This window comes from Bidens hawaiensis, unplaced genomic scaffold (assembly GCF_021521415.1).
Source record: "Bidens hawaiensis isolate Kalapana, Puna unplaced genomic scaffold, B.hawaiensis_p1.1 tig00061210_1, whole genome shotgun sequence".
NCBI classification, from domain to species: domain Eukaryota; kingdom Viridiplantae; phylum Streptophyta; class Magnoliopsida; order Asterales; family Asteraceae; genus Bidens; species Bidens hawaiensis.
Genome location: NW_027501023.1, coordinates 49,363 through 70,542, shown reverse-complemented (window position 1 = coordinate 70,542; position 21,180 = coordinate 49,363). Strand labels below are relative to the sequence as shown.

Genomic DNA, 21,180 nt, shown 5'->3' with positions numbered 1-21,180 from the left:
ATGAATCCTCCACCCGTGGTATAACATCTTTAATGATGCTTATCATCTTCATCTTGTTCTTGTTCTTGTTCTTGTTCTTGAACAGTTCCTGGCGGAACTGTTCAGATCCAATAGGATGTTGTTATATTGATTTTGTGTTGATTTGATGTTATGATATTGTTAGCGGTATCATTAGGAGTTTTGTGTTGATTTAATTGAGTTTTTATTGTAGTTTGTATAGGTTTTGAATGTTTAGGTTTATCGAAGTATTTGGGTTTCAATTGACCCAGAAAAGGTGTTTGGAGATGGGTTTGAATTACCCATAAACCCTAAACGAGGGTGTATGAACCCAGAAATGGTGATTTTGTAAAGATATATGCTTTTTGAAAATGTTTGGGATTCTAATCGAATCTGAGTTATATTTAATTAGAATAGGCTAAACCATTCTAATTGAATGATATAATCTATTCTAATAGAATAAGATATTCGATTAGAATACACTGGGTGAGAAAGTGGTGTAAGGACTTTGTGATCGATTGACCATGTAATCGACTACCCATTCGACAAGAAAAGGTTTGGTCAGAAAATATGTTAAGGGCAAAGTAATCAAATGCCCATTCGACAATAAAAGGGACTTTGGTCATAAAAAATCTCAAGGATAATGTAATCGGTTCACCATTCAACAAGAGAAGACTTATGTTGAAAATCAATTAAAGGACCAAGTAATCGAATAGCCATTCGATTAGAATGAACATGGATCTGAGAAAATGTACAAGGACAAAATAATCGAGTTAAGACTAAAGTATTCTAATCGATGCCATTCGATTAGATTAGACTCTAATTCGATTAGATTGAATCCTACATTCGATTAGATTAGATGAAACTTGTAAATTTTTAATATATCCTAGTTTCTAATCTTATCATATATCATTCTAATCGAATAGACATTCGATTAGATTAATCCATGATTCTATTGGATTGAACTCTCGTTCGATTAGATATGTTGAGACTTATCATTCGATTCGATTACTTGGAACTTGGCAGATATTCTAACTTGTTATACTAACCTAATAAAGATTATGGGGACTCGATTAGATTACAATGGACTTAGACAGTTTTCATATATCATCTTCAAACTTGTTTATTCAAATTTTGGTAAGTTTTAAGTTTTTATTTTATATATTTTTATTTTAGTTTAATTTTATATCTATTTATTTTTTTTCTACTTAATTTGTTTCCCTTGATTAGCTTGTATATTACATAACCTTTTGTATTGTTTTAAAACTCAATTATCAACACTTATGTTTCTTTTCTTTTTTCTTTTTTTGTTGCATCATAACAACTTCTGTCCCTTAGAGCTTCCCAAAAAGAGAAAGTACAAGGTGTTCACCTCGATGATCAAGGGATTACGACCATGCCCACTTTCTTATGCTATATCTGTTGACCCAGAGGATCATGATTCTTTGGCAGAGCAATTTTGGGCCAAGGCAAAGACGGAAAAGAAAGGGATGGTTATTACATCAACGGTGGCTGAACAAAGTGTTGTTGTGGATGAGGAGGTAATAAGGCAAGCTTTAAAGATCAAGGACGGTGCTAGTGATCCGTTCAAATCATTCACAAAAGCAGAGATTGCGGGATATCTTTGGGAGATAGGTTATGATATTGAATGGAGCAATTACGAGAAGAGGCATCTTCCGTCTTTGCCGTCTTATTGGAAGTTGTTATTTCATATTGTGGAAAGTTATCTATCATCACAAAAAGGAAGGTTTGATAAACTCAGAGCTGACTGGGTTGGGGTGATGCTTTGCTTAACTCATAATAAGAAGTACAACTACTCCAAGTTGTTCTTCAAGCACATGCAATTTAATGTGCTAGCAAAGAAGCGAAGAATGATGTATCCCAGATTCGTACAACGGATTCTGGATGTTCTGCTACCCAACACTACAAGACCTGTATATCCAGAAGAAGTTGATGATGAAGGAGAGGTTGTTGAGCCATCTGAGCCTCATCATGTGAAGATGTTCAACAATCAGTATTCAAGGCTATGGTTGAGCCTACTAGGAGGAGTGTAAATAAGTATCAAGGTGAAGAGCCTGGGGTCAAGTTCGGTCAGTTTGCTGAGACCGAACATGATAGTGATGAGATTGAAGTTAAGGGGATAGTGAAGACGATCAATGATGACGATGATGGTCATGATGGTGATGATGTTGAAGAAGAAGAAGAGCAGGACGAGCCTGCGGCTGAGCCTGAGACAACTGAGGCTGAACCAGAGACTGATGTGGAAGGTGAGCACCGGTCAAAGCATAAGCACGATAAGGGAAAGAGAAAGACTGGTGAAGCATCGAAGATACCTGCTGCTGTTGAAGAGGAGAAAACTTAGCGCCCCCTAAAACGTTTGAAGCGGATGAAGGACTCCAAGAAGTCCGCTTCTGCAAAGACGCCTAGACTCAAGGTAATATTTCCTTCAGTTTCTGCTATGATTAGTGAATCCTTAGCATCTATGATTAGTGAATCCTTAGCATCCACACCATCTACCACATAAACCACCACCATAGCTAACCCTCACGTAGCATCACCACCACCCAAGCCAAAACCATAGAGAAGCTTAAAGCCAAACAAGTTAAAATAACCAAACCCAATCCAAAACCCCATCAAAATCTCAATCCACATCCAAGACCCAATCAAAATCCCTACTTAAGTCCACATCCAAATCCAAATCAAAATCCCTAACCCTTTGAGACGAACCCATTACACCACCTGAAACCTCTCCATCCAGACTAAATGAACCTTTGCCTTCAATCCTAGAAAACCTACCCATAACCACCAAAGCCGAGACTGAACCTATAACCAAACCCCACACTACTAGAAAAAAGGCTTTTAATGACTCGCATTGCGAGTCATAAATGGGTACAGATGACTCGCAGACGCGAGTCATTACTTATGACTCACATTTCATGACTCGTGTTTATGACACGCTTTTATGACTGCAATTTATGACACGCAAAATTGCAAGTCATGGTATTATTTTAAAATAAAAAAAATTATTTTACTATTTTTTTTATTATTATTACACATACTAATATTTAAATTAATGACACAATTATACAAAATAAACATTTCATTTCATTTGTTAATTAAACACCCTACATCAAAATGTTACAAAAAATATTCGTTTAGTCAATACAAGAAATCATTCTCGGAAAACAAACTGAACCGCATAGCTCGATGATTCTTCACGAACAACATTAAGATCCGCATCCGTGTATACCACTTTTCCTCCACCAACCTAAAAAGAAAAAAACAGACGTTACAAACTTGGTCGGGTCAAAACATATTCGATAAAAACAAACCAACACACACCAATAAGCAAAAGAGTAAATTACACTTACATTGTTATTGACGAGTATGTCAAGTCCGTCATGAACTACCTCCTTCATGAAGTTTAAGATATAATATCTGCACTCTATACTTCCCAGTTGAGTTGGATCCTACAGAATAACATATTCAAAGTTACATATTATGATTAAATGATAATACAAGTTTGTTTTTGTGTGTGTTAAACTGAAGGCAGCCTAATAACTGAAAACATCATCTCATAATTCACTAATCAAGTTAACTATTATGACTTCAAGTTGAAATAATCACACATGTATGAAACAGATTTTTACAAAGTTGAAAAGAAATACTTTTATTTTAGTCGTATTCTTTTATTTGCGTCCAATTCAGCGTGAGCAGATCATATTAGCGCGCGCGTGCAGATCAGTAGCGTGCAGTTAAAATCAGAATCTGAATAACGCGTAGATCAGGATAACGCGCCCAGATCATAACAGCCCAGATCATAACAGCCCGCATATCAGAATAACGCGCAGATCATCAGATCAGCGCATAGATAAGAACAGCCCGCGTGCATATCAGAATAATTTGCCTCAGACGCGGATTAAAATCGATAGGCCTTAAGGAATCCAGATAATAACAAGTAGTAGTTTTAATGTCTAACACGGCCAACACCCAGTGGTTTCCACAAAATTCAAAAACCAAATAAAGTCAAACAACTTAGTTCTATTTTATCTACGAACAAGAATTAATTTATCTTGGCTCATATACCTAAACATACAACTACAAAATTAATTTATCACCTATTATTCACGATATGGAATCGGTCCATTTTTGTTTTCAACTTTGTCACCTATTAATTTATCTACTTTTTATCAACTTCTTTGCAATTAATATAGTGTTGCAGGATCAATATATCAATTCTAGTTCATTATTACTGTTAGCTGCAATATGATCAAGCTTATAGCAACCCACTTTTGTTAAAGAAATAAATAAGAAAACCAATTTCAGCTAAAGGAATGTACAAGACTACCAAAATCAACATAAGTCAAAATGTGCAACCATTACGTCTCAAAACACATTCATACCAAACAAACTACCCAGCCCCTACTTGAACATCCCCAATAACAGAAGCACTTGGGGACCACAAATGCATCCTTAGCTACCGAAGGGGCGTTATCATATACATTCATAAGAGTCCGATGCATGGAAACTGACAAAAAGAAAGATCGTTTCATATAAACTCTAACTGCAAAATAGTATTGAACAACCACTAGTAGAACTGTAATTGAATCAAACGAACATGAACACTTAATCGAACAAATACTTGTGTTCATGTTCATTTGTTTGGAAAATGAACATGTTCGTGTTTGTTTATGTTCGTTTGTATAAGTGAAAAAATGATAAGTAGTGAGTCCCTTGTTATTTAAATTCTTATATACTTTTGGGTTTTAATGTTACATTTTTTATTTTTTTATTTTTTTTCATACAAAATGGGACATTTCTTGGTCAAGTATAAAACTATCCACAAAGTTTTTGGTCAAGTATAAAATTATCCAAAAGTATATATTATTCAGCACAAATATATCAACTTCTGATCCATAATATGAGAAGTTATAATGCATTATAACAAAAGGTAAGTACCTTCTTTATCTTGTTTTCCTTGAAAGGCGTCCCAAAAAAAGAAGTAATCTAATTGTATCTACAAATCCTTTATAAGCAGCCCTAATTAAGCATAAATAAGAACATATTACTAGAATATTCCATTTAATTTTTTTAATTAATATTAGCATACCAGTGAAGAGGGGTCCTTCCATCATTATCTGATGCATCAAAGTCAGCATGATACTTGGCTACAATGTAATTTAAGAATGATGTTTGACCATACTGAGCTGCAACATGAACTGCCTGCAGATAACCCCACAACTATAAGCTTTTACAACTAGACTATTAACTTCAAAATTCACAATTAGCGGTGCAAACGAGTCGAGCCCCTCGCAAGCTACACGAGATTGAATCGATAAACAGCTCAAAATGAGCAGATCCTTATCGACCCTGAGCCTCAAATAAAGCTCGTTTAGTTATCGAGCCTTGTGTATATTTAGGGGGTGTTTGGGATTGCTTATTTTACCCTCCTTATGACTTAAAACTTTTCTAAAAAGTCATAAGGCTTTTAGCAAAAACTGAAACTTGTGAGCAGAATAAGTCATAAGTTACACTTTTGTAACTTATGACTTATGGCAATAAGTTAAATGTAACACTTTTGTAACTAATAACTTATGGTAATAAGGAATCCCAAACACCCCCCGTAAGCTTTAACTCATTTGGACTCGTACGTATTCATTTCACACTGCATAGCCAGCTTGAGCCGAGCTTAGGCTTGTTTAAGGTACTGCACACGAGGTCAAGCTGAGCTTAGACACTTTTAAGGTTTTTCTCAAAATAACTAAAAATATATAAAAATTAATTAATTAACAATAAACAATAGCAGAACTCATCATAAAAAAACGATTCACGAGCCAATGTCGAGCTTTATAAAAGAGCTCAAAACAAGCCAAGCTCTAGCTTGAGCTCTCGTAAGTCAAAACAACCTGAGCTCAGGCTCAACTCAACTCGTTTACACCCCTATTCCTAATCTACAGCTGATTTTGCACAAAGCTAAAATAATTTACCCTATAAGCATTCACATCAGCAGCCTCAACCCGAGCACCATTCTGCAACAACACCTCTGCAGCCGCAAGAGAACCCCAAGCCGCCGCCCAATGCAACGCGGTCTGCCCCACGTGATCAACAGCATGAACATCACCGCCATGCTATCAAAAAAAGCAGTTAAGATCTAAACACACAGATCTGACTATTAACTAATTTATAACATAATTAACCAACAAACATGCATACCTCAATAATATAGTGAACAACATCAGCAACGTTATTAAGAGCAGCCCATTGAAGTGGGTAATACCCATTACCATCCGGTTGATTGACAGAAACACCGTCTTGTTCAACGAATTTTATTAATTTGAGAAGATCGCCGTAAGCACAAGCACCAAATACGTCAACGATTACAACTTGTTACGGGTCTGTTCTTTGTCCGATATGTAGGAGGGTGGAGGTTCGGCCACTCCTGGAGCCGATTGCACAGAATGAAACCGATTGATCAGAGGCCGTGATGGGTATGACGGAGATGCCAACTGCGTGGTATGCTCTAACCAAACCATTGAAATGGTGGGGCTTTGTGACATGTTCTCTTATTTAATTTTTATTTCATGACAAATGTTTAATGACTCGTAAAAAAGAGAATCATGTATCTATAATTTTTTTTAATTTATGACTACTGCTTAATGACTTGCGAAAAAGTGAGTCATAAATCTTCTAATTTTTAGAAAACATTACTCTTTTTTTATAACACACACATTTGCGAGTCATAAATAGTCGCGAGTCATAGATTGTTATTCATTAAAAACTATTTTTCTAGTAGTGCTATCACCACCTAGAACTACCACACCCATAACATCACCCACATATCAATTCACTTCTCCAATTAGAGGCACATCATTTTGGACCTCTACCTTTACATCATCCATCCACTCACAACCCATCATACAAACCTTAGCAACCACAACCGAACCCATAAGCCTACTTCTAACCATCACAACATCCTTCCTGACCCAAACCTTAACCATGCTTATTCCAACCACTCCACATTCAACCATATCAACCACACCTCCCTCAACACTCAAAAGCCCTATCATATAAGCCACCCCTATCCCAGCAGTAAATCGAAGAAGTCCCTTGTGTTTCGAGATCCTATCCTCGATAGGATTAAGGCACTTCAGGAAGCAAACAAAAATCATGCTAAGAAAGAGCTTCTGTTGATCAAGTTCGTCAAAGATCAGCAAGCTATCAATGAGCAGGTAACAAGGTAGCGGGATGCTCTTGCTTCAAGAGTAGTTCAGTTGGAAGAAAGCCGGGATCTTGATAGAGTTCGGATTGAGAGTCAACAAAGTTTGATCGGGAATTTTCAAAAGAGAATAAGCAATTAACAAGAGTTAATCAATCAAAACTCTTTACGAAATGTTGAACAACATGATGAGATGGAACGGCTCCAATCAAGAGTTTCTCATCTTAAAACTGATTTTCCTTCATCCTCCAACTTTGCAAACAATCTGAGGAGGGAGTTAGATTCGACTCTTGATCAAGCATGAATGGAGTTTGAGAGGATGGGTTCAAGCGTTAGTTTGTTGGAGAGTGGGTCCAGTTCATCTAAGGACATGGACAGGTTTATGGGTGAAAGCGTTAGGTCGAGGACAAGAACTGAGCTGCTCGAATGAGAAATTGATGATCAACAAGACTTTAATGGTGGTCAAAACACGGTAAATGAGTCCCTCGTCAACCATTACCTTTATGTTTTGGAGGTAATGCGGATGACTGATCAAGACTTGGTGAATCTGAGGACTCACTTGATGAACACCTATAGTGGATTCCTAGAAAGCAATGAGTAAAAAACTGAGCCAAACAACAGAAGAAGGTATGCTCTTGCTAGACTCCTTGCTGATGCCGAAAGAATTAAGACTCAAGGCATAAATCATGGAGTCTTTCACAGTGCTCCACTAAAGAAGCCGGTGGAAGCGGCGTTGGTCTGAGTACAAGTTTTGAAGAGCCATTGATGGTTGTTGGAACCATCGTGAGTACTGAACTCGTTGCTACTACTGCCACCTCAACTAGGTAGGTCAATGCAATGACTTCCGCTCTTGTTGCAACTATATTGGTTGCACAAGTGAGTGCTCCTGCTCTACTGTGGTTGCTCTTGTTGCTGCTTCGGTGGATCCTGTTGATCAACAGCCGATGGCTCAAGGAGGTGATGGTGAAAATGGTGATGGTGAAGATGATGATGAGTCTGATGATGATGACTCGGATGATGATGATGTGGAAAAAAGGATGATAAAAACAAGGATGATGATGATACGTATGATAGTTTTGATGAGCCGCGTGACAAGAGCTGTGATGATGATGATGACAGTGGTGGCAATGAAGCCACTGGTGGAAATAAGGCAGGTGAGCAAGAGCCGCCAAGTGAGACTCAACGAACATGTGATGCTGACGCTGCAGTTGAGGCTGAAATTGCCTCGGTTTTTAATGTTTTCACTTTTGCAGATACCAGCTCACCAATTCAAGAAGCTGTGGAAGACAATAAAAGTGATAGTGATGATGGAATAAACTACTCTCCAAATTCGGATACTCCTTAAAGGGAGGTTGAAGAACCAGCTCAAGATCATGTTGTCACTCCTCCTACCCTATGCAGTCAATATCGCCGATATATCACCGATATATCAGTGATATATCGGTTATTGGTTCCTTGGCGATATATGTGACATCTGACCCGATCCGACCCGACCCAGGTACCCGTTTCTCTGACCCGATCTCTTTCTTTTATTATTTAATATTTATACTTATATTTTACTTTTAATAATAATAATATACTTTTCCTTCCCGCCTCTTTCTCTCTCTTTCTTTCCGCCGTCCCGTCCCTCTCCTTCTCTCTTTCCGCCTTTTTTTCCCTTTTGTCGCCGTCCCGCCCTTAAGCCTTGTTTCCCTCTTTTTCTTCTAACTCTTTGCTTGTCCTTTGTTCCTTCCCGCCTAAGGTTGTCTGCGCAGCTCCACGCGCCAGACTCCTTACATGGAAGCCTGCGTGAAGACATCTTGTTCCTGCGATGCGTGAAGAGAACTCTTCTCGCAGCGCGCTATGAATGTTCTTCCCGCGATGCGCTTAGAATTCTAGGTTCTTCACGCAGCGCGCTAAGGATTTGTGATCCTTCCCGCAGCGCGCTAAGGATTTGTGATCCTTCCCGCAGCGCGCTAAGGATTTGTGATCCTTCCCGCAGTGCGCTAAGGATTTGTGATTCTTCCCGCAGCACGCTAAGGTTTGTTGTGCCAGCCTTCGCGCTCGCGCACTCAGCCTTCTCGCGCTTGACCCTTTAGTCTAGTCTTCTGTTTTATCCAGCCTGTATGCTTTTGTGTTGTCTTATCTTCTGAGCTGTTGACCTAACCTATCTAATGTCTGAATAGTTACTTTCGGCGCAGCATGCGTACCAACCCCATTGGTTGGTAGAAAAAGTGACTGACATTATCTTTTGAGATCTGCTTTTCCATGCTTTAACCAGTAACTTTATCTGTCCTCTCCCATGCCTTTTTCTGAATCCTGTCAGCCTTTTTCTCTTTTTCCTTGCTGCCATATCTTTTGATATCTTGCTTTTGGAATCTTTTACTGTTGATATCTTTTCTTTACTTTTGGAGATCTTTTCTAGGGTTTATGTCCCCTTGGATTTGCCTATAAATAATAGTAGTATTTTCTTAACACTTCACACACTACACTTATTATCTCTTCCTCCCTTTTTGCTCTCTGCCGTTGTCCTCCTGCCGCCCCCCTCTCTGCCTCCGTCTTCCTCCTTGTTCTTCCTGCTTTTCCGGTAATATATATTATATATAATAGTTTACTTATTAATTATGCTAACTTATAATCAAGACTTAAAACCAATCGTTAAAACAATAATCTTTAATTATAGGTTAACTTTGCTGGTTTAAGAGTTGATTCTTGCATATCTATCATCGCATCTTTATCAAGTGAGTTATCTCGTATCTAATCCCTTTTTATTTTAAATGCTTTGGGATGTTCATGTGTTCATACAAACTTAGAGTCTTAAACTTGTTTATGAACTTTAGTCGCGCAGTATCCCATGTGTTGAGGACGTTTACTTGGCTGTTTATTTGTATGTGTATCATTAACCGCTTTGTTCGGCCTATTCCGAAGTTTTCATGGTACCATTAGATGAACACGGGAGACCTATCGTTTACGGTTTTCTTTGTTTACACTTGCACAGATGTTTTCTCGTTTTTGTGCTCAATTGGGAGCACGGATTGAACTATGAACTATGAGCTATGATCTATCTAGGCTTGATCACAATCTGATTGCACCCTTGTTAAACACCAGACATACACGTGTTGCGCGCAGATTTATGGCTATCTATGTATTGTATTAAACTTGATTTCTCACCAACACGCAAGTGTTTGACGTTTATTTTAACACATGTTCAGGTTTGCAGTAGCTGTTTTGGAGCTTGTGGACACGTAGGACGTTTTTACTTTTGGACCTAGAATTAAAATGTATCAAGACAAGTTAATGTTGTTTGAATGTTATAATTTATAATATATTGATTTATGTTTGATTTATGTTCTTTATTTTCCCGCTGCGCGTGCGCGATAAAATGTGTATTAATAAATATTGACACCAATAGTGTCGCGAGTAATGAAGCAATATGTGGCGCCCCGATGTATAATCCGCCTTTGGTCGGGGTGTTACAGATTGGTATCAGAGCTCGTTGACTTTAGGATAGGTGGTTAGACGTAACGGCCTAGAATACCTAAGAGTCCCTTCTCGCGCATGAGAGAAATCTCATGTTTGCACGCTTATTGTTAATTACTCGTTATTTATGAATATGCTCGCACTTGCGCAGTATATGATTTTATGTTTTATTCCGCGATATTTCGATTTTTGTGAATTTCGATTTTTATTGATTTTACTTACATATTCGTTTGTTGGGATTGAAAATCCGAAAAGTCATGGTGATACATGAATAGTTGATTTTCAATTTCCATTTACGATTATGTTCTGAGGTTGGAGACTTGAAAAGTCATGGTGATACATGAATTGTCAACCTCCAATACTCATTTTCTTGTATGTTTTATATTGAAGATTGAAAAGTCATGGTGATACATGAATCGTCAATCTCCAATACTCGTTTGCTCGTATATTTTAAATTGGGAATTCGGAAAGTCATGGTGATACATGAATTGTCGATTCTTGATTCGAATTTGTTACCTTTATTAAGTCTGCATTTAGGGTCATTTATTTTACTTTAACTTTTGACAGTAACTGACTCCGTGAAACCAAGCTTTTCGAGGTTATACTTTGCGTTAAAACCAAGATATTAACTAAAATTAAAATTTTTATAGAATGCCTCTGCTATCTCGCCGATTTCAGAGAAGAGAAGCCTCGCGCATGCGTAGACAGCAACGTTCCCAGGAAATGGCCGTCGCAATAGCCCAAGCTTTGAGCCAAAACAATACCAACACCTCGAGTTATAACATTAAGTCCTTTAACGCGGGTAACCCTCCAAAGTTCACAGGTCTTGAAGGAGCCACCGTGATGCTCCAGTGGCTTGAGAAAATAGAAAACACTTTCCTTCACACCCAATGCCCCTCAGACAGACGAACCCTATATGCTTCCAGTGTCCTGGAATCCAGAGCGCTTACATGGTGGAATGGAGTAGCTCATGCGCGTGGCGCAGAGGCTGCTTCTAGCATGACATGGGAGGAATTCAAGGAAATTCTTACGCGAGAATTCTGCCCTCCCAACGAAATTAAGCGCCTGGAGGAGGAATTTTGGAATCTTAAGCAATACAGCGGTGAAGCGCGCGAGTACGCGACGCGCTTCCATGAACTAAGCCTGCTGGTCCCTCACCTTGTTACCCCTTCCCGCCGAGCCATAGAGAAATTCCTTGGGGGTCTCCCCATGGAAATTCAAGATTCTGTATGGGCCAGAAACCCAGCAACCCTCTCTGACGCCATCGAGTTGGCCGCTGTGCTCAGCGACAACCATGTCAGAGCAGGAACCCTGTTCCTGCGGGGAACAGAAAAGACCAAACTCACCAAGACTGTCCCTGAACCAACAGAAACCAAACCTGAACCCTATAACCGTAACAACCTCAAGCGCAGGCGCAAAGCCTATGCGCTTACCAACCCGCCCATTGTCCAACAACCCATTTATCAACCTCCAGTTTACACGCCTAACCCACTGTCAGCCTACCCAACTCCCCCTGTAGTTCACAACTATGCCTTAACCAATCCAGCACTCCCTGCCCCGCCACCTAAGAAACCTTACACAGGAACCCAACCCTTTTGCCCAACCTGTAGACTTCACCACCCAACTCAGACCCCGTGTCGACAATGTAACCGATGTGGCCGCGTTGGTCACACTGCTGAGAACTGTAGAGTCCCTCCCGCCAACCCAATTGCGCCAACACCACCAGTCTACCCGCAGAACCCACAATCAATCTACCAAAACCCACGACCCAGATCGTGCTTTAACTGCGGTGATCCCAGTCATTTCCGGAACGCGTGCCCAAGACTACAAGTTCAGATTACACAAGCGAATCCGGTGAACCAAATTTCGAACCAAGTGGCGCGCGGACGAGCTTTTAATATAACCGCGCACCAAGCGCAAGCGAATAATGACGTAGTTAATGGTACATTTTTGCTTAACGGATTTTATGCTTCTATACTTTTTGATACTGGCGCCGATCGAAGTTTTATTTCTCGCGCCTTCGAACAGAAGCTTGCGCGACCGCGCGATGACTTAAAAGAAGATTTTTCAGTTGAATTGGCTAATGGTGAAACTGTTTTAATAAACTCAGTGATTAAAGATTGCACGCTTAACCTTAACGAAAACGATTTTCTGATCGACCTCATCCCCATGCCTCTTGGAAGCTTTGATGTTATCATTGGTATGGACTGGCTCTCGAAGAATCGCGCCGAAGTTATTTGCGCCAAGAAATTGATTCGCATACCTCGAGAAAATGGTGATCTTCATATTTACGGCGAAAAACCCTCCAGTGGTCTTAAACTTATGTCTTGCGCCGAAGCCCAAAGACTCATGCGGAAGAAGTGTATTGCATTCTTAGCCCATGTGGTTAAACCTGCTGAAGAGAAGAAGCTTCGCGATATCCCTGTTGTGCGTGATTTCCCTGAAGTTTTTCCTGATGATCTTCCTGGTATCCCTCCCGCTCGTGAAGTCGAGTTTCGTATTGATCTTGTCCCTGGTGCTTCCCCCGTAGCTAAATCTCCTTACCGTCTTGCGCCCGCTGAGATGCAAGAATTGGCAAGCCAACTTCAAGAGTTGACTGCTAAAGGATTCATTCGCCCTAGCACTTCGCCCTGGGGTGCTCCGGTGTTGTTCGTTAAAAAGAAAGATGGATCGTTTCGCATGTGTATTGATTACCGCGAGTTGAACAAACTCACCATTAAAAACCGGTATCCCTTACCGCGTATTGACGACCTCTTTGATCAACTCCAAGGTGCCTCTTGTTTCTCGAAGATTGATCTCCGCTCTGGCTATCACCAGTTGCGCATCCGCGATGAAGATGTTCCGAAGACTGCTTTTCGAACTCGTTATGGCCATTTTGAATTCTTGGTCATGTCCTTCGGTCTAACCAACGCACCCGCCGTTTTCATGGATCTAATGAATCGGGTGTGTAGGCCTTTCTTGGATAAATTCGTGATCGTGTTTATCGATGATGTTCTGGTGTATTCTAAGACCAAGGCCGAGCATGAGCAACATCTCCGATTGGTATTGCAAAAGCTTAGAGCTGAGCAACTCTATGCTAAGCTTTCCAAGTGTGAATTCTGGTCTGATGAAGTACAGTTTCTTGGTCATGTTGTAAACAAGATGGGTATTCATGTCGACCCATCCAAGATTGAAGCAATCAAGAACTGGATTACGCCATCCTCTCCTTCCGAGATCCGTTCCTTTCTGGGCTTAGCTGGTTATTACCGGCGATTTATTTCGAACTTCTCAAAGATCGCTTTGCCTTTAACAGCTCTAACGCACAAAGGTAAACCATATATTTGGGGCTCGAAGCAAGAAAAAGCCTTTCTAACGCTCAAGCGTTTGTTGTGTGAAGCTCCTGTTCTTGCGCTACCTGAGGGTAATGATGATTTTGTCGTGTATTGCGATGCATCCAACCAAGGTCTCGGTTGTGTTCTTATGCAACGAGGCAAGGTTATCGCTTACGCATCAAGGCAACTTAAGGTTCATGAAAAGAATTATACAACTCACGACCTCGAACTTGGTGCAGTTGTTTTTGCCTTGAAGATCTGGAGACACTACCTTTATGGTACTAGGTGCATCCTCTACACTGACCATAAAAGCCTTCAGCATATCTTTGATCAAAAGGAACTCAACATGAGGCAACGCCGATGGAACGAACTCATCAGCGATTACGATTGTGAGATCCGGTATCATCCTGGTAAGGCTAATGTGGTAGCCGATGCGCTCAGCCGAAAACCCTGCCAGCTTAACTGTATCTTGCCGCGCACCCAGCTTCACTTCGCGCCGATTCAAAGCAACCTTGAATCGCGTATTCGTGACGCGCAGCGCGCATCCATCAGTAACGGTAACCTTCGCGCCGAGTTAGCGTGTGGCGCGGAAGCACTCTTTGTCCCTAATCTGGGTGGAATTCTTTGCTATCTTAATCGCATCTGGATTCCCTTTGATGAGAATCTTCGCGCTGATATCCTGAGTGAAGCGCACAAATCTCGGTATTCTATTCATCCTGGCGCTGATAAGATGTACAAGGATTTGCGCATAACTTATTGGTGGCCCGGTATGAAAAAGGATATTGCTGTGTTCGTAGCTAAATGCCTGACTTGTTCTAAAGTGAAAGCTGAACACCAACGCCCATCTGGTTTGCTCGAACAACCAGAAATTCCTACGTGGAAATGGGAATGTGTAGCAATGGACTTTATTACCAAGTTACCTTTGACAGCAAGCAAACATGATAGCATTTGGGTAATAGTGGATCGTTTGACTAAGTCTGCTCACTTTCTGCCCATTCGTGAAAACTACCGTGTTGAGCAACTCGCGCAGCTTTATGTCAAGGAAATCGTCTGCCGCCATGGTACTCCTTTGAGCATCATATCCGATCGCGATGGCCGTTTTATATCTCGCTTTTGGAAATCTCTCCAATCTGCGCTAGGAACTCGCTTGGACATGAGTACGGCATATCATCCTCAGACTGACGGTCAGTCTGAGCGAACTATCCAAACTCTTGAGGATATGCTCCGATCTTGTGTTCTTGATTTTGGAGGTAATTGGGATTCACACCTGCCTTTGATCGAGTTCTCTTATAACAACAGCTATCATTCCAGTATCGGTATGGCCCCATTTGAAGCACTTTACGGTCGTAAGTGCCGCTCCCCGATCTGTTGGAGCGAAGTGGGTGAAACTCAAATCACAGGACCCGAACTTGTTCAAGAGACAACCGATAAAATCGCCAAGATCCGTGATCATCTGCTGACTGCCAGAAGCCGACAGAAGAGTTACGCAGATCGCAGGCGAAAGCCTCTCGAATTTCAAGTTGGTGATCTTGTTCTCCTCAAAGTGTCGCCCTGGAAAGGTGTTGTCCGCTTTGGGAAGAAAGGTAAGCTTGCTCCTCGATATGTTGGTCCATTCAAGATTCTCGCGCGTGTGGGAAAAGTTGCCTACAGACTTGACCTGCCGCCCGCGCTCAGTAATGTGCATCCAACGTTCCATGTATCCAATCTCAAGAAGTGTTTAGCTGACGAGAACCTTCGCATTCCACTTGATGAAGTTCAAGTTGATGAAACTATGCATTTCGTTGAGAAGCCTGTTGAGATTATGGATCGCGAGGTTAGGCAAACCAAGCGCAGTCGTATCCCTATCGTGAAAGTTCGCTGGGAGTCCAAGCGCGGAGCCGAGTTTACATGGGAAAGGGAAGATCAAATGAAGATCAAGTACCCGCACCTGTTCTCTGCGCAACCTACTTCGAGATAAATTTCGGGACGAAATTTCTTAAAGTAGGGGAGACTGTGACATCTGACCCGATCCGACCCGACCCAGGTACCCGTTTCTCTGACCCGATCTCTTTCTTTTATTATTTAATATTTATACTTATATTTTACTTTTAATAATAATAATATACTTTTCCTTCCCGCCTCTTTCTCTCTCTTTCTTTCCGCCGTCCCGTCCCTCTCCTTCTCTCTTTCCGCCTTTTTTTCCCTTTTGTCGCCGTCCCGCCCTTAAGCCTTGTTTCCCTCTTTTTCTTCTAACTCTTTGCTTGTCCTTTGTTCCTTCCCGCCTAAGGTTGTCTGCGCAGCTCCACGAGCCAGACTCCTTACATGGAAGCCTGCGTGAAGACATCTTGTTCCTGCGATGCGTGAAGAGAACTCTTCTCGCAGCGCGCTATGAATGTTCTTCCCGCGATGCGCTTAGAATTCTAGGTTCTTCACGCAGCGCGCTAAGGATTTGTGATCCTTCCCGCAGCGCGCTAAGGATTTGTGATCCTTCCCGCAGCGCGCTAAGGATTTGTGATCCTTCCCGCAGTGCGCTAAGGATTTGTGATTCTTCCCGCAGCACGCTAAGGTTTGTTGTGCCAGCCTTCGCGCTCGCGCACTCAGCCTTCTCGCGCTTGACCCTTTAGTCTAGTCTTCTGTTTTATCCAGCCTGTATGCTTTTGTGTTGTCTTATCTTCTGAGCTGTTGACCTAACCTATCTAATGTCTGAATAGTTACTTTCGGCGCAGCATGCGTACCAACCCCATTGGTTGGTAGAAAAAGTGACTGACATTATCTTTTGAGATCTGCTTTTCCATGCTTTAACCAGTAACTTTATCTGTCCTCTCCCATGCCTTTTTCTGAATCCTGTCAGCCTTTTTCTCTTTTTCCTTGCTGCCATATCTTTTGATATCTTGCTTTTGGAATCTTTTACTGTTGATATCTTTTCTTTACTTTTGGAGATCTTTTCTAGGGTTTATGTCCCCTTGGATTTGCCTATAAATAATAGTAGTATTTTCTTAACACTTCACACACTACACTTATTATCTCTTCCTCCCTTTTTGCTCTCTGCCGTTGTCCTCCTGCCGCCCCCCTCTCTGCCTCCGTCTTCCTCCTTGTTCTTCCTGCTTTTCCGGTAATATATATTATATATAATAGTTTACTTATTAATTATGCTAACTTATAATCAAGACTTAAAACCAATCGTTAAAACAATAATCTTTAATTATAGGTTAACTTTGCTGGTTTAAGAGTTGATTCTTGCATATCTATCATCGCATCTTTATCAAGTGAGTTATCTCGTATCTAATCCCTTTTTATTTTAAATGCTTTGGGATGTTCATGTGTTCATACAAACTTAGAGTCTTAAACTTGTTTATGAACTTTAGTCGCGCAGTATCCCATGTGTTGAGGACGTTTACTTGGCTGTTTATTTGTATGTGTATCATTAACCGCTTTGTTCGGCCTATTCCGAAGTTTTCATGGTACCATTAGATGAACACGGGAGACCTATCGTTTACGGTTTTCTTTGTTTACACTTGCACAGATGTTTTCTCGTTTTTGTGCTCAATTGGGAGCACGGATTGAACTATGAACTATGAGCTATGATCTATCTAGGCTTGATCACAATCTGATTGCACCCTTGTTAAACACCAGACATACACGTGTTGCGCGCAGATTTATGGCTATCTATGTATTGTATTAAACTTGATTTCTCACCAACACGCAAGTGTTTGACGTTTATTTTAACACATGTTCAGGTTTGCAGTAGCTGTTTTGGAGCTTGTGGACACGTAGGACGTTTTTACTTTTGGACCTAGAATTAAAATGTATCAAGACAAGTTAATGTTGTTTGAATGTTATAATTTATAATATATTGATTTATGTTTGATTTATGTTCTTTATTTTCCCCGCTGCGCGTGCGCGATAAAATGTGTATTAATAAATATTGACACCAATAGTGTCGCGAGTAATGAAGCAATATGTGGCGCCCCGATGTATAATCCGCCTTTGGTCGGGGTGTTACAATATAAAATAAAAATATCAGTTCAGAATATCAGTACCGATAATATCGACCGATAGTGGACCGATATATCTCCGGTATTCCTGATATTAGTGTTTTAAGTCTTAATTATCAACTTTTAGTGTTCAATCTTAGTGTTTTAAGTCTTACTCAGTTCTAACTTGCTACGATTGTTAGGGTTTTGCAATTTGCAAAACGTTAATTTGTTAATGGTAGGAGACGATACTCAATTATAAGTGTTAAATTGCTATATATATATGAATTTTTCATGATATTAATTTTACCGATATCCCACCAGCATCTCACTACGATAACCGATATCTCATATATCGGTCCTTGACTGATATCCGATATTTTTTTCCGCATTAACTGCTTAGCTCCTACTAAGACTGCTTCAAAGGACACAAAGAAATGCATCAAGTACTATAGTGTGAGCAAGATGGCAAGCTTAAGATGGAGGTCGAAGCCGTATCATTGTGTCTCTCCCATCCTCTACGCACGATGGCACAAAGATAGCACAAGTTGGGCTATCCAATGTGCTAATGGCGACCTGACATATCTCACTTACGGAGATATGCACATTTTGTACTTGTTCGACATGAACTACTTTATGAGGGAAGTAGGTGGAGGCGCAGAGGAAAGCACTGTGGAGGGTTGGTTCAAGCGATTTCTGAAGCACGAGTGGAAGGACGACTACCCAAACTTTCCGTTGAATCCGGGTAGATCATTCAAGTCTAGAGAAGTCAATTCAGTAACCGAAAGAAGAAGAAGGGGTTGAGATACAAGATTCCCGAGAATCACGGAGAACCAATTATGCATGGCATGCGCTTTGGTGACGATCTTCTTTATGACTTTGTCTTGTGGGAATTTGATAACGAAAAGGGCGAGGTGATCATTCATTGTGACAGCATGCATCACCTCCGCTTTTTCGATGAGCACGAGCTGGTTTCTGCAATGCTGACTTACTCAAGCTTTACGAGTCACCCTTGTGCACTGTTGAAGACCATCGTCGCCATTGCACGAATGAGATCATTAAGAAGTTTAACAAGTTTGTACGCCTTCTTGTTAAACTTCAACCATTTGATCAAGGCGATGTGTTTGAATGCGAGTCCGACTGAAGACACGAGCTAACGGATTAAATATTAAAGACTAGAGGGAGATTGTAAGGCCCATTTTTCTATTAGTCTTTTGTGTTTACTTGTGCGTTAACATTTACATTAGTTAGCTAGTCGGTTTATTTCTCTTTGTATGTTTGGGCCCGAGACCTTGTAAACAAAAGCCCATTGGGCCGTATTAATGTTAGAATGGTGCATGAGAACATACACTATAAATAGTGTATGTCTCTCATGCAAACACAACCTTTTGCAAATACAAAACCTTATCCTTATCTACAAACTCTCTCCCTCTCTATCATCTCTTCCCTCACAGTCAATAAACAAACCAAACAAGATCCGAGATCTCGGTTCCTCACTAGTGATTTCCGCTAGCTAGTGTTGAGATTGATCCAAGTAGACTAGTTGTTGTGTTGTTTGATCCGTCCATAGGACCTACAAATGTTGTGTCTTGTAACAATGTTATTTGTTCAATCATGCAAGTTCGTGTTTACGGTTCAATACCTTGTTCCTTCTTGTTACATTCTTGATGGTTGATTGAATCGTGATCTTCTAGGTCCTATGATCAAGATCATGTATTCAATCTTCATTCAAGAACTTCAGTGCCAATATCATGATCGGTTCGTTGTGAGTCTTGAACATCAAACAAACTTGGTGTTGGTAAGAAACAAATTCATAAGAGAAGAAGAGGATGGCTGCATAATTTAGTTTTCATTCACTTTTCTATCAGAATGAACCAGGTTAACGCTTATACATGATTCAAAATGAGAATTTCTAAGACCATGTTTAAATTTGTTGTGAACAATGATGATGCGTTAGGAGAAGACATAATTGAATCTTAAATTGATATGGATAGTTGTTACAAGAAGATGGAACTGAAACATGGTAACGTTCGATCTCTACCTTCAACTGATACCAATATAGAGGAAACTAAGTTGAATATTGATGACAGTTGGGTGATATCAAGTTGTTGGAGTAAAAATGATTTCACTTGGAGTTGGGGAAATATTTTTTCTAAGATGAGAAAGAATTTGTTTTGAGTTGTAAAGCTCTACAATATCAGGGCGTGTGAAAATTTCGAGGTTGTTGAATCAATACTAACCATTTGGTGTATAAGATGTAAGTTACATAAACAATATTACAAATGGTAACTGCATGCATGTAAACGTAAACATAGTGGCTCTTTTGAAATCACAAAGTATACCGGTCCACATACTTGTCTATGTCATAAGAGTATTCAAGACTCAAGACCATCCAAACCTAGATGCAAGCTTGATCACTTAAGAAGTCCAATAGATTATACAACAACAACCTTCTATTAGTATTATTACTTGAGCCAAAGTAAATGATAAGTTGGGCTATACTCCTTTATAGAAGTATGCTTAGACATGACATGAAAACAGAAAGCAATTAATTAGGTCTTTGGAAATTGGGATAAATATATTGTTTACCTCAAATTTTAGATGCACTATGAATGTTTAAATGATGGAAATGCGTTTTGGGGTAGACCGGTACAGATCATGTAAAATTCATCCATGTGTTTTGTGCATTTGAACCTTCTATCAAGACCTTTAAGCGTTGTCGACATGTGAGTAGGATTTATATTTCTTGTAATTTCCTTTTTGTATTTAACATGGCTTGATTATAAAAAGGGAGTTATAAGTTACATTTTTATGAAAAATAATCCATAATAAATTGATTGAAGACAAAATAAGAACAGATATTAAAAATAAATTTAAAAAAAAAATACTTATATAAATAAATATCTTTCAAATTGCTTATTTTAAAATATATTTTAGTTTAGATTTCATCTTTCTTTTTGTTTTATGCCGTCTAAATAATGTCATTCTGGTGGGTCAGTGCACTCCATATTTCCATAGCCATACGATTTATTATCCTATTTAAATAAAATTATTGACTCATTCAAATGGATTTTTCTCTTGAAATAGACCCATCAGTCGAAAAGTTGAAAACAAAAGTCATGGGTTTATATTAAAGCATTGAACCGGCTGGTTTTTTAACAGACGAAGAAGCTACGCTACAGCTGGTCCGAATGATTGGTGAACTCTCGTCTTTTTTTTCTTTTTTATTTTAATATTTTATCAA

At 39.9% G+C, this 21,180-nt stretch overlaps 1 protein-coding gene across 1 annotated transcript; it reads right to left on the bottom strand.

The window, feature by feature from the left end:
- Positions 1-3,169: 3,169 nt before the first annotated feature.
- LOC143603306 (putative protein S-acyltransferase 23) lies at positions 3,170-7,064 on the bottom strand. The gene is made up of 7 exons (XM_077080136.1): positions 6,921-7,064; positions 6,211-6,384; positions 5,985-6,125; positions 5,108-5,220; positions 5,019-5,037; positions 3,369-3,467; positions 3,170-3,265 (listed from the first exon to the last, which is right to left on the bottom strand). The coding sequence occupies exons 1-7, from the start codon at positions 7,062-7,064 to the stop codon at positions 3,170-3,172; spliced, it is 786 nt and encodes a 261-aa protein (XP_076936251.1).
- Between the last annotated feature and the right edge of the window lie 14,116 nt (positions 7,065-21,180).